General features: G+C 43.8%; 1 protein-coding gene across 18 annotated transcripts in view; it reads right to left on the bottom strand.

Annotated features, from left to right (window-relative positions):
* MICAL2 (microtubule associated monooxygenase, calponin and LIM domain containing 2) overlaps positions 1 to 15,109 on the bottom strand; it is a 392,610-nt gene that overhangs the window by 215,189 nt on the left and 162,312 nt on the right. For all 18 annotated transcript variants that reach the window (XR_013262554.1, XR_013262555.1, XR_013262556.1 and 15 more), the window contains exons 15-16: positions 7,643 to 7,711; positions 2,990 to 3,139 (exon numbers count right to left, since the gene is read on the bottom strand). Coding sequence is in view for 15 of the 18 variants with exons in the window: in XM_077453572.1 (XP_077309698.1) it covers positions 2,990 to 3,139; positions 7,643 to 7,711 (219 nt within the window). In the remaining 3 variants the exon portion in view is untranslated. The remainder of the gene's footprint in view (positions 1 to 2,989; positions 3,140 to 7,642; positions 7,712 to 15,109) is intronic.

Here is a 15,109-nt window from a genome sequence, read left to right as displayed (position 1 = left end):
AAAAAAAAAAAAAATATTGGATTAAAAAAAAGAAATATTGGATAAAAAAAAAAAAAGAAATATTGGATAAAAAAAAAAAAGAAATATTGGATAAAAAAAGAAATATTGGATAAAAAAAAAGAAATATTGGATAAAAAAAAAGAGAGATTTTGGATAAAAAAAAAATATTGGATAAAAAAAAAAAAGAAATGTTGGATAAAAAAAAAAAAAAATATTGGATAAAAAAAAAAGAAATATTGGATAAAAAAAAAAAGAAATATTGGATAAAAAAAAAAAAGAAATATTGGATAAAAAAAAGAAATATTGGATAAAAAAAAGAAATATTGGATAAAAAAAAAGAGAGATTTTGGATAAAAAAAAAATATTGGATAAAAAAAAAAAAGAAATGTTGGATAAAAAAAAAGAAATATTGGATTAAAAAAATATATTGGATAAAAAAAGAAAAGAAATATTGGATTAAAAAAGAAAAAAAATATTGGATAAAAAAATAAAGAAAATAAATATTGGATTAAAAAAAAAAGAAATATTGGAAAAAAAAACCTGAAAAAAAGTATAAAAAATCCCAAAACACATGAATATTTTTGCTGAGTATCTATTAATCAGAGTAAGAAAATACACCAAAATTACAGAAATCTGTGCACTGTTGGGTCCCATCAGCATTCCACCGCTGTGCTAATCCCCCCCTCTAAAAAAACCTCAGGATTTATCTGTTTTACACCAATAACATCACGGCTCTTGCTCATCGCGGCTCGTCAGTCACACCAATGCACTGACACACCTGGGATGATGTCACTGCGGGGAGGGGGGTGCACTAACAGCCCAGGTGTCTGACTGTAATCCTTTATAATCCCACCGTGAAAACATCAAAGGTTCTATTGATTGAGAAGTTACAATATGGCAAACCTGTCAGCCGGGGCTTTAGAGGGATAATGGGAATGAGAGGGAGGGCATTTATGGATCTGGCACAGAAATATAACCAAGTGCTGGGAAGATACATTAACCCCTTCCCGCCCACCCTGGCATCCCTTTTAAAGGCTCTGAATGCCCAAGGGGGCGGGAAGGATCGGTGATCATGTGACCATTGTAATTGACTATTACAGTGGTCACATGATTGGGATCCTGCCAACTACCAATCATTAGTGGGGTGTGAGAGCTGTCCTTGACGGCTCGGTTTCTGTGCTGGGAGCGCGCACTGAGCACGCTCTCAGCGCAGGAACATCAGGTGCCCAGTGGCATCAAAGCCCACCCTTTTGCCATATGTGTTATGCGGGTGACAACATGATAATCAAGTGTAGGAAGAAGCTCATGTTCACCTAGGAGATTGAAGACAACAGCCAAAAGTTACTGTATATTTATATTAACCAGTTGTGGACAACAGACGTACTACATATGCCCAGAAAACTGTAATCAAAGTACAAGTCCTGCCTTTCTGCAGCTCACACTTGTTGACAATCCCCTATTGTCAAAATGATGGTAGAAAGTTGCTGTGGGAATACAGCAGCTTTAAAAAAGAGACCGTGACACAGTGTTTATAAACATTGTTTAGATGGGAGATAAAGAGAAACAAAGTAACATTGATTATAAACATTGTTCAGACAGGAGATAGGGAGATACAAAGTAACAATGTTTATAAACATTGTTCAGACAGGAGATAGGGAGATACAAAGTAACAATGTTTATAAACATTGTTCAGAGAGGAGGTAGTGAGATACAACGTAACATTCTTTATATACATTGTTCAGACAGGAGCTAGAGATATACAAAGAAACATTGTTTATAAACATTGGTCAGACAGGAGATATAGAGATACAATGTAACATTGTTTAATAACACTGTTCGGACAGGGGATAGAAAGATACAAAGTAACATTGTTTATAAACATTGTTCATACAGGAGATAGAGATACAAAGAAACATTGCTTATAAACATTGTTCAGACAGGGGATAGAGAGACCCAGAGTAAAATTGTTTATAAACATTGTTCAGACAGGAGATAGAGAGATACAAAGTAACATTGTTTATAAATATTAATCAGGTGGGAGATAAAGAGATACAAAGTAACACTATTTATAAACATTGCTCAGACAGGAGATCGAGAGACACATAGTAACACTGTTCAGACAGGAGATAGATACAAAGAAACATTGTTTATAAACACTGTTCAGACAGGAGATATAGAGACACAATGTAACATTGTTTATAAACACTGTTCAGACAGGGGGTAGAAAGATGCACAGTAACATTGTTTATAAACATTATTCATACAGGAGATATAGAGATACCAAGCAACATTGTTTATAAATATTAATCAGATGAGAGATAAAGAGTAACACTGTTTATAAACATTGTTCAGACAGGAGATATGGGGCTATAAAGTAACATTTTTTATAAACACTGTTCAGACAGGGGATAGAAAGATACAAAGTAACATTGTTTAGATAGGGAGATATGGGGCTATAATGTAACATTGTTTATAAACACTGTTCAGACAGGGGATAGAAAGATACAAAGTAACATTGTTTATAAACATTGTTCAGACATGAGATATAAAGTAAAGCTGGCCATACATGGTTTGAAATTTGGTGAGTTCAGCAGATCAGTGGCTGCAGTCTACAATACCCATCTTATATTATTTTACTTTGTCTTGTTTCTCAGCCCTGATGAAGAGAGAGCTTTGGGCCCCCCCGAAACGTGTCGGCTTTCTGTTTTTTCGTGTCGTGAAAAATAAAACTCATACTAGGCTCACCCAAGCTTCGCGGGGCGCTCGTCCTTTCAAATCTCCTCAGACTACTCCAGGGATCCTATGTGATGCCCCCGGGGGTGACAGAAAGTGGCCTCTAAAAAGATTGTGACCTCTATCACCGTGCTCTGGAGTCCGGCACTCCACCAACGCATTCCAAACATATTTCATGTGACGTCACTGCCCTTTACATATAGAATGATACCCAACACGAAACTCGCCATTGCCGCACGGCGGCCGCGGGTCCTACCTGTCTCCGAATGGACGTGTTCGGTGCGTTTTCTTCAAACTTGGCCAGCAGCTGGGTGGCCATTGACCTGACTTTGTTCTGGTTAATGACCTCCTTGGTGTCGCTGCATTCGCCCCCGGATCCCGTACTTTCACTTACGAAACTTCCCATCTGAAAAAAAAACAAGACGTGAGACATTGTTACGTGGGGTCTGTTGAACCTTTCTTTTTTTTTTTACCTGTCCACCACTTGCCCGCGGCAAAAAAAAAAAAAATTGCGTCTCCAGAACACGGGCGCCATCATGGAAAGGAGACACAAGCGCTCCGGCTCAAGTCTTTCTGCATACCAGACATTCCGATTTCGAAAAAAGCCAACTTCTGAGACTCCAGGGAGGGAGGCAGCGTGAGAACGCGTCTCGTATTTGTAAATAAAGGGACGGTTGCCATGTTTGAGTGAAATGGAGACTCGCTTTGGACTGACTTAGGGACTGCCCAATGCTCTCTAAGGGCGCGTTCGTTGGCACGCACTTTTCTACACCATAACCATACAAGCAAGACCTGCTTCAAACAGTGTACACACCGCCCCACTATCATTCAGCTCCAAAACATCAGGGGGGTGAGGCAAAACGCCAAAAAAAAAGTATCCACACCAACAAAACACAGGGTGAAGAGCTAGCGTTAACGCGTTTCATGCCAACGGGAGTGAGAGGCATCAACGCCGGCGCTGCACCCTGTGCTTTGTTTGTATGGTGGACATTTTCGGCATTTTGAAATAAATTTTTGAATCTCATGTACATCGGGGTGCAGCCATCCAATCTTCATGTCTGATAAGGCCCATTCGCATCGGTTTTTTTTTTAAGCGTTTTTGTGGCGTATGTTTTGGAGCGGCGCCAGTCCTTCTGAATGGAACTCCCTCTGCTCCAAAAACGCGCCAAGGAAGCTCATGTACCTCGCCCACCCCTCAATTTTTTTATTTTTTTTTAAACTCCACTTTCTGGGTTGTCCCGCTGAGATCCTCCTGCCTTCTGCCACCGCTCGGGTCCTACCACGTTGCCCGTGAAGCCATCAAGAGGACCCCTGGCTTTTCCTGGGTTCGGCCAGCGCGCCTCCTGATGACGCGGCAATAGGACGCCCCCCCTTCCCTCCCTTTTCTGAATGAAGAACTAGTGGCTCCTGGTAGGGCTGGAGTTAGAAACCACAAGGTCCCATACAGCCAACCTGACAGTCCCCCTTCCACTAAATGACCACAGTCTACTATACTTCAGTTATAAATGAATACAATGAGTGATCGGTACCGATCACTCATTGTGTTGCTTCAGGAAAGGAAGGGGCTGGTAAATATGGCATATTTACTGGATCCTTCCCCCACTCTCTATCCTGAAGGAATCTATTGTGTGCTTGCAGCTGCCGGCATGAAGGAGAGAAGGGAAGCCGGGAGCACTGCTGGGGTGGGGGCACACAGGCGTGGGGGGGGGTCTGGGCAGTAGTAGGAAATGTATGGTGCACAGGGAGGGTGATTGGTGCTGCGCGGGGGGTGGGCAATTACTGATCCTTTGTATGGCTCTCTCTGCAGCAGCTGAAAGCTGGGGGGGGGAGAGGAGAAGCCAGCTTTCAGCTGCTGCAGAAAGAGCCATACAGGAGATTGGTTCCAGTTATTCCCCCCCCCCCTTCCCCATCACACCTCCCTGCCCACATCTAATTTACCTTGCTGCCTGGGCCCCCTGCCAGCCGGACCCACATACAGGAGGACCGGTGGTACCCACTTATCCCCATTCCAAAGACATGCAGGTAGGTTAATTGGCTTCGGTCTATAAATTGGCCCTAGTATATGAATGTGAGTTGGGGACCTTGGATTGTGGGCTCCTTGAGGGTAGGGATCGATGTGAGTGTGCGATGTATGTGGGTACCTTAAATAAATAATAATATAATAGAGGAGCATCTTAATGAGACACAATGTACAGGGATAGGGGCAATTGTAGACACACACCCACGCTCACTCAGGTTGAAGTGGATGGACTGGTGTCTTTATTCAACCTTAGTAACTATGCAACATTCCTGCCTCCTGGGATATGTGGTGTGCATATCCCAAGAGGCATATTGGGGTGGCATGGATAGGGAAGTGGGGGGAGAAGCCAGCTTTCAGCTGCTGCAGAAAGAGCCATACAGGAGATTGGTTCCAGTTATTCCCCCCCCCCCCCTTCCCCATCACACCTCCCTGCCCACATCTAATTTACCTTACTGCCTGGGCCCCCCTGCCAGCCTGGCCCCCATACAGGAGGACCGGTGGTACCCCCTTATCCCCATTCCAAAGACACGTTGGTAGGTAAATTGGCTTTGGTCCAAAAATTGGCCCTAGTATATGAATGTGAGTTGGATTGCGGGCTCCTTGAGGGTAGGGACCGATGTGAGTGTGCGATGTATGTGCGGAGCTCTGTGTACATTGGCGGCACTATATGGGTACCTTAAATAAATAATAATATAATAGAGGAGTATCTTAATGTACAGGGATAGGGATAATTGTAGACACGCCCCCACGCTCACTCAGGTTGAAGTGGATGGACTGGTGTCTTTATTCAACCTTAGTAACTATGCAACATTCCTGCCTCCTGGGATATGTGGTTTGCATATCCCAAGAGGCATATCGGGGTGGCATGGATAGGGAAGGGGGGGGGGGAGAAGCCAGCTTTCAGCTGCTGCAGAAAGAGCCATATAGGAGATTGGTTCCAGTTATTCCCCCCCCCTTCCCCATCACACCTCCCTGCCCACATCTAATTTACCTTACTGCCTGGGCCCCCCTGCCAGCCTGGCCCCCATACAGGAGGATCGGTGGTACCCCCTTATCCCCATTCCAAAGACACGTTGGTAGGTAAATTGGCTTTGGTCCAAAAATTGGCCATAGTATATGAATGTGAGTTGGATTGTGGGCTCCTTGAGGGGAGGGACCGATGTGAGTGTGCAATGTATGTGTGGAGCTCTGCGTACATTGGCGGCACTATATGGGTACCTTAAATAAATAATAATATAATAGAGAAGTATCTTAATCAGATACAATGTACAGGGATAGGGATAATTGTAGACACGCCCCCACGCTCACTCAGGTTGAAGTGGATGAACTGGTGTCTTTATTCAACCTTAGTAACTATGCAACATTCCTGCCTCCTGGGATATGTGGTTTGCATATCCCAAGAGGCATATCGGGGTGGCATGGATAGGGAAGGGGGGGGGGGGGAGAAGCCAGCTTTCAGCTGCTGCAGAAAGAGCCATATAAGAGATTGGTTCCAGTTATTCCCCCCCCCTTCCCCATCACACCTCCCTGCCCACGTCTAATTTAGCTTACTGCCTGGGCCCCCCTGCCAGCCTGGCCCCCATACAGGAGGACCGGTGGTACCCCCTTATCCCCATTCCAAAGACACGTTGGTAGGTAAATTGGCTTCAGTCCAAAAAACATGTTCTCATAAAAATGGTAAATTAACAAAAAAAAAAAGCAAAAGTAAAAAAAAAAAAAAAGGAAAGGTGGATTAGAGGGAAGTTTCCTCGGAAAGTGAAGGTCCACTTTAAGGCTAGGTTCACACTATAGCGATGCGGGAGCGCTGTGAATCCGCGGCATTTTCCCGCATCGCATGACTCCCGCCGGCAGTTCACACTGCCCTATGCGAACGGCTGGGAGTGTCAATGAAATGTTAATGATACCCCCAGATCAGTTCGCATATCGCAGTGCGATCTGCACACTCGCACAGGAATCGGATCGCATGGTGTGAACACCCATGCGATCCGATTCTGCTGCGGACCAAAAAAAGGGTCCCGTGCGAGTTTGCTGCGGGAGCGATGCGAATTCAGCCATACTATCTGTATGGCTGAACTCGCATCGCTACGGAGATCGGATGTGATTTGCACTGCAGTGCGGTGCGAATCACATCCGGATCTCCCCCCGCAGCAGTGTGAACCCAGCCTTAAGTGTATCTGAACCCAAGGATAAACGATCGATTTCAAGGCAATAATAGGGGGTAGAGCCAGCCCTCCTGTACTGGGTCCAGGCCCCATTAGTTCAGCAGGGGGGCCCAGAGGCAGAGAGGGACCTCTTTGGGCACAAGCACAATAATTCCAAAGGCCGTGGATCCCAACAATTAAATAAAAGCCCCCCAAGGCCCCATCAGTTCAGGACTGAGCGGGCACAATTTACTCAATTTAGTAGGAGGCGGAGGAATCCTCCGTGCCATGCCTCCAGAAGAAATTCTTTAGCCAAAAATGCAGATTTTAGCACGTATCTGAAAAATAAAAAAAATTGCTCTAGGGTGACTCTAGCTAAGGGCACTTACACTGGGACCTTCATACTTGTTGCATAGGTTTGCTTATGTTTTTAACGGAAAAATGAACAGAATTCTGAAGAAGGCAACAGTGGAAAAGCGCACAGCTGCTGCTGAATATACACAGGTGGGAATGGTATACATTAAGGGAAGCCGGCATCGTCCCGTGAAAGAATTTCTCCGTTTCTTGATGAATGGGAGGATGGATAATATTACTTTGGAGGGACGGGCGATTTGCCGTAATACGCTCCAGCTGCTACTAAGTGCTCCCATTTATTTTGGGGAAACATCTGCCCGCAGCTCGATGTTCTCGCTCAGAAGCCGCAAAATAATACGAAACGCTGTCATCACCGATTAATAAGGAAACAGACCTCTTCAAATATCTGCACTGTCCTCCTTCTTCTCTTGTTCAAGTCGTTCTCTTCTGTCTTATTTTCATTCTGGAGAGAGATAAAAGGAAAGAAAGTTACTCCATTGAACATCGATCTGCTTCAAAGGCTTGTCCAGGAGCGCTACTATCCAAAGAATGAAATGTACAAAAGTAATGATTGTGATTGCTCTCCATTGACTATATAACAACCACCCATTTTTTTTAAATACCTTCAGGAATTTAGGATGGATCATACTATTCTGTACATTTTGGCAATATTTCAATATGACAATGACTTGGTGGTTGGCTTTCTCCAACAGAGTTGGGATGGAGATGACATGAATGACATGTATAGGTAGTCCAGGAATTTAGGATGGTTCCCTCTGCCCCCTTGTACCCCAATACTAGGCTTGTGCAATTCGTTTCGTAACGAATCGAAATTCGGACGAATTTTGCATCTTTCGGACATTCGGATGCATCCGAATGTCCAAATAAAAAAATAACAAATTACAACGAATACGAAAGAAATATAACGAATGAATTCGAATGAATTCGACATGATTCAAATTATTTCAACATGATTCGACATTATTTCAACCGCATTCGAAAATATTTTGTGACCCAACTTTAGGGCCATGTATCTCGGGGTCACTTGGTGCTAGACACTTCAAATTTGGATATGTTGTATTGCTAGTTTTATTGTGTTTGCATGCCAAATTTGGGGTTTCTAGCTATAAGTGACCCCGAGATATGTGGCCCCAAAATCGGGTCGCAAAATGTTATTAGTTATTAGAGCAGAGAATGACATTTTGCGACCCGATTTTGGGGCCCCCTTGTACCCAAATACTATCCATGACCCACCACTTTCATGACCCATTTCTTCTTTCTCTGTCTTATGGCTCATACTATTCTATACATTTTGCTAATTTTTCAGTATGACAATGACTTGGAAGTTGAGTCACCCCTACAGGAATTAAGAGGGCTCTCCTTGCCCGTAGGTCCTTTTCTCCCCCTTGTACCCCATCCTATCCATGACTGACCATTTCCTTGACCCTTTTCTTCTTTCTTGGCCTTAATGGATCATACTATTCTGTATATTTTGGCAATATTTCAACATGACAATGACTTGGCGGTTGGCTTTCTCCAAGAGAGTTGGGATGTAGATGACATGAATGACATGCGTAGGTAGTCCAGGAATTTAGGAGGATTCCCCCTGCCCCCTTGTACCCTATCCTATCCATGACCCACCATTTTTATGACTCGTTTCTTCTTTCTCTGTCTTGTGGCTCGGACTCTTCTGTACATTTTGGTAATATTTCTATATGACAATGACTTGGAAGTTGGGTCACACCTACAGGAATTAAAAGGGCTCTCCTTGCCCGTAGGTCCTTTTCTCCCCCTTGTACCCCATCCTATCCATGACTGACAATTTCCTTGACCCTTTTTTTCTTTCTTTGCCTTAATGGATCATACTAATCTGTATATTTTGGCAATTTTTCAATATGACAATGACTTGGCAGTTGGCTTTCTCCAACAGAGTTTGGATGTAGATGACATGAATGACATGCATAGGTAGTCCAGGAGTTTAGGAGGATTCCCCCTGCCCCCTTGTACCCTATCCTATCCATGACCCACCATTTTTATGACTCATTTCTTCTTTCTCTGTCTTGTATCTCGTACTCTTCTGTACATTTTGGTAATTTTTCTATATGACAATGACTTGGAAGATGGGTTACCTCAACAGGAATTATGAGGGCTCCCCTTGCCTAGAGGTCCATTTCTCCCCCTTGTACCCCATCCTATCCATGGCTGACGATTTCCTTGACCCTTTTCTTCTTTCTTTGACTTAATGGATCATACTATTCTGTACATTTTGGCAATATTTCAATATGACAATGACATGGCGGTTGGCTTTCTCCAACAGAGTTGGGATGTAGATGACATGAATGACATGCATAGGTAGTCCAGGAATTTAGAAGGATTCCCCCAGCCCCCTTGTACCCTATCCTATCCTATCCATGACCCACCATTTTTATGACTCATTTCTTCTTTCTCTGTCTTGTAGCTCGTACTCTTCTGTAAATTTTGGTCATTTTTCTATATGACAATGACTTGGAAGATGGGTTACATCAACAGGAATTAAGAGGGCTCCCCCTGCCCGAGGTCCTTTTTTTCCCCTTATGTGCCCCTTCCTAACCACGGCCCACAATTTTCTTGACCCCTTTCTTCTTATCTTGTCCCATGGCTCATACTCATGCATATTTTGGTAATGTTTCAGTACGACAATGGCTTGGCAGTTGGGTTACCCTTCCAGGAATTGAATGGGCTCCCCCTGACCCAAGATTCTTTTTTCCCCCCTTGTACCCCATCTTATTCATGTTCCCCAATTTTTTTTAATCCTTCTTTATCTCATGGCTCATACTTGACTCCTTCTTCTGTACATTTTTGTAATTTTTAAATATGGCAATGACTTGGCAGTTGGGCTACCCCAATAGAATTGGGATGTTGATGATATGGATGACATGCATAGGTAGTCCGGTCATGCATTGAGCTCATGTGTGTGATCCCCACACATATATCATTGAGGTGATCATATTCCCTTTTCACTTTTTGGCAGACCTTGCAACTACTATAGGGCCCTGAAGTACACAGGGGCCCAAAACTGACTGGCCACATAATAGCTTACGCCGGCAGCAGTAGCATTCGGTAGATACCCTTGCAATTTTGTCAGAACTTGCAACAGCTACGGGGCCGCAAAGCACTGGAGCTCAAAATTGACTGGCTACACAATGGCTTATGCTGGCAGCAGTAGCATTTGGCAGATATCCTTGCAATTTTGGCAGAACATACAACTACTATAGGGCCCTAATGCACAGGGGCCCACAATTGACTGGCTACACAATAGCTTATGCCGGCAGCAGTGGAATTTGGCAGATACCCTTGCAATTTTGACATACCTTGCAACTACTATGGGGCTCTGAAGTACAGGAGCCTAAAACTGACTGCCTACACAATGGCTTATGCAGGCAGTAGCAGCATTTTGCAGATACTCTTGCAAATTTTGGCAGCTACGTGCAACTACTATGAGGCCCTGACATACAGAGGCCCAAAATTGACTGGCTACACAATGGCTTATGCAGGCAGTAGTAGCATTTTGCAGATACTCTTGCAATCTTGGGAGACCTTGCAACTACTATGGGGCCCTGAAGCTCAGGGGCCCAAAGCTGATTGCTTGCAAATACCCTTGCAATTTTGTCAGACTCTGCAACTGTTATAGGGTCTCAAAGGGGCCCAAAACATGCTTGGCTACATACTTGGCTATAGTGTAGGAACATCTAGAGGAAACGATCACTAGAGGAAATATTGAGACAGTTGGCCCCTAAATGGTTTTGCTCTAGGGCCCCATCACAGATAGTATGGCCCTGGACGAACTTCTAGAAATTATACAAATTAGTTATTTGAAAGAAAGCAAAGGTCTGTGCAGTTTTATTTTCCGGTCCACCCAAGGAATAAATTAATACATGCAGACAAATCAGATGAAGGTTGAATCTGAATTGAATTCTACCCGGGTGACGCCAAAATAATTGCCGGGCCTCTTCAACCCACATGTGGGCCACATTACGACGGCACGTGCTAGCGTTGTACTTTAAGTGTTTTCAAGTCGAGTGTGAGACATTAATATATGAACGAGCCAGACGAAAGAAGGGGGTAGGGGGCTTTCTGATCGTTGCACGCAGCTCCGTTCATGAGATAAGCGTTTCGTGATGGATTCCAACCCGACTCAGATTTTTTTGTTTAATTCCGAGGGGTGGGAGTGCAGACAAATTATGAATCTGGTACATTTCTGGGACGTATAGAAAAAAAAAAAAGGCTTAAGTTTCTCAACCGGCTGCGTTCCACAGCGAACTGAACAATTAAGTCCAGAAGGTAATCTGAATTGGGTTTGATGCAAAGTAATTAGATGACATCATGTTGTCGGGGACATGGAGATCCTGTGTTTTGTTGCCATGGATTTTTGTGATGACATCCATATGAGAACTTTTGGACTTATCTCCCCTCATTAGCGCACTTTGTAAGATGAAAGGTTTGTAATTCCAGCTGCTCACCGCGGCGCCTGACCTTCGCTGGGCGTTGTGAAGAAGACGAGGGTGAAAAAGAATGGAGGAGACATTTGTTTAAAGTGAATTTCAAAAGGATGTTTCCTCCCGTGCTGGAGCGACTAATCTAGGATTTATTTATCTAGGTTTAAATGTTATTGTAATAAATCACAATATACGGGAGGCCTAATGAGATGCAGAACAGCTGTCGAATATGATCCAGTTGGAGAAACCTTATATACGTCAGTTTATCCATTGTGCTACAGAATAGAGACTGGCCAAGATACAGAACTTACACTAGAAATGTCCTATACCAGCCTTTCTCAACCTTTTTACCTCATAGGAACACCTGAAATAATTTTCAGGGATCGGGAAACCCATTTTAAAATCAACTCATTCCGGGTCAGTGGGAAAACGCCCTTACATTGGTGGTCAGTAGGAAAAATGGCCCTTGTGTTGGGGGCCAGTGAAAAAAATGCCCTTTGCATTCATGATCAGAGGGAAAACGCTCCTTACATTGGTGGCCAGTGGAAAAAATGCCTCTTAAGTTGGTGTCAAGTGGGAAAAATGCCCCTTACATTGGTGGTCAGTGGGAAAATACCCCTTACATTGGTGGCCAGTGGAAGAATGCCCTTTATATTGGTGGCCAGTGGGAAAAAAGCTCCTTACATTGGTGGCCAGTAGAAGAAATGCCCCTTACATTGGTGGCCAGCGGAAGAAATGTCCCTTACATTGGTGGCCAGTGGAAGAAATGCCCCTTACATTGGTGGCCAGTGGAAGAAATGTCTCTTGCATTGGTGGCCAGTGGAAGAAATGTCCCTTACACTGGTCGCCAGTGGAAGAGATGTCCCTTACACTGGTCGCCAGTGGAAGAAATGTCCCTTACATTGGTGGCCAGTGGAAGAAATGTCCCTTACATTGGTGGCCAGTGGAAGAAATGTCCCTTACATTGGTGGCCAGTGGAAGAAATGTCCCTTACATTGGTGGCCAGTGGAAGAAATGTCCCTTACATTGGTGGCCAGTGGGAAAAAAGATCCTCACATTGGAGGCCAAAGGGAAAAATACCCTTTACATTGCTGGTTAGTGGGAAAATGCCCCCCCTTACATTGGTAAAAGAAAAATGGGAAGGATGAGAATGTCACATAGCTTTCTAAGTAAAGTATAGATTTATTAATCTCAAAACAGGTCACAAGATAAAAAAAAGACCTTAGAGTGGTGGTCCAAATGTCCCCCTTACATACAGATAAAAGGATCATAATTGTCATGCAGCTGACTCTAAGCCCTTGTACACACGGTCAGAGATTCCGACAACCAAATCCGTCGGATTTTGTCCGTCGTAATCTGTCCGACGGATTTTGTCCGAAACTGTTGTATACACACGGACGGACAAAGTTGTCGGAAAATCCGACGTGATGACGTTATTTCGTTACGACGGGACTATGTTCACGCTAGTAGCCAATAGCTTTGGTGTAGGAATTTGATCTGAGCATGCGTGGCACTTTGTCCGATCGGAATTCTCTACACATGATCGGAGTATGTCCGATCGGAGCATTTTGGCGGAAAATTTTACTGACATGTTGGAAAACTTGGTCCGTCGGACGGAAACAGTCCAATGTAGACCACACACAGTCGGAATATCCGACAAAACTGTCCGATCGGACACATTCCGTCGGAATCTCCGACCGTGTGTACAAGGGCTAAGAAGTAGCATAGGCCCTGGAATTGGTTAGGCACCATCAAATAGGAGGTAACTTGGCTACAGCTCTAGGGATTCCTTACAACCTCTGGAGGAACCCTTAGGGTTAATGATGGCTGTCCTATACACTGCTCAAAAAGCCTATGGTCTTACTGGAAAATCTTCTATAGATTTACCACCAGCAATGTTATTCAAAACTTGCCAAACTGGATACACACTATACAGCCAAAGCTTTGTAGATACCTGACCATCACGCTAATTATATGGCCAAATGTAGGTGGACACTCCTCTAACTTTTCTGTTTCAGCATGACTGTGCCCTTGTATAGAAAGCCAGCTTCATAAAGACATGGTTTGACCAGTTAGGTGTTAAGAAACTTGTATGGTCTGCAGAGAGTCCTGACCACAACCTTGTATTTATGTGGACACTCCTCCAACTTTTCAGTTCCATAATCACTGTGCCCCTATGTACAAAGACAGTTCTATAAAGACGTGGTTTGACCAGTTTGGTGTTAAGAAACTTGAATGGTCTGCAGAGAGTCCTGACCACAACCTTGTATTTATGTGGACACTCCTACAACTTTTCTGTTCCATAATCACTGTGCCCCTATGTACAAAGCCAGCTCCATGAAGACGTGATCAGTTTGGTGTGACGGAATTTTAGTGTCTTGCAAAGCACCCTGGCTTTAACCCTGCATTTATGTGGACACTCCTTCAACTTTCCTGTTGCAGCATGACCATGCCCATGCGTACATAGCCATCTCCATAAAGACATTGAGGAAAGGTCACCACGGCGCCTGACCTTCGCTGGGCGTTGTGAAGACAACAAGGGTGAAAAAGAATGGAGGAGACATTTGTTTAAAGTGAATTTCAAAAGGATGTTTCCTCCCGTGCTGGAGCGACTAATCTAGGATTTATTTATCTAGGTTTAAATGTATTTGTAATAAATCACAATATACGGGAGGCCTAATGAGATACGGAACAGCAAAGGGTCCTGACCTTAACCCTATATTTATGTGGACACTCCAACTTTCCTGTTGCAGCATGACCATGCCCATGCGTACATAGCCATCTCCATAAAGACATCAATGAAAGGTTTGTAATTACAGCTGCTCACCGCGGCGCCTGACCTTCGCTGGGCGTTGTGAAGACAACAACGGTGAAAAAGAACGGAGGAGACATTTGTTTAAAGTGAATTTCAAAAGGATGTTTTCCTCCCGTGCTGGAGCGACTAATCTAGGATTTATTTATCTAGGTTTAAATGTTATTGTAATAAATCACAATATACGGGAGGCCTAATGAAATACGGAACAGCAAAGGGTCCTGGCCTTAACCCTATATTTATGTGGACACTCCAACTTTCCTGTTGCAACATGACTATGCCCTTATGTGCAAAGCCAGCTCCATAAAGACGTGGTTTGACCCGTTTGTTGTGGAGGAACTTGACTGGCCTACAAAGAGCTCTGGCTTCAACCTCATTGAAGAACTTTGGGATAATATGGATAAGATTTATAAGAAAGGTCTTCTCATCCGACAAGTATGTGATCTCGCAACTGCTCCTTTAGTTAAATGACAAAGGAAGTTTTGGCGAAGCTCTAAATGGGCAGACAGGTACCCAGTAGAAGAAATCAAGCCTGATATCCAAATTTTGGAGCACTCTGTCAACCAGGGCATGC

The sequence above is a fragment of the Lithobates pipiens genome, unplaced genomic scaffold (assembly GCF_037356315.1).
Source record: "Lithobates pipiens isolate NorthernLeopardFrog02 unplaced genomic scaffold, aLitPip1_a1.2 Scaffold_24, whole genome shotgun sequence".
Taxonomy (NCBI): domain Eukaryota; kingdom Metazoa; phylum Chordata; class Amphibia; order Anura; family Ranidae; genus Lithobates; species Lithobates pipiens.
This window is presented reverse-complemented; position numbering and strand designations above follow the sequence as displayed.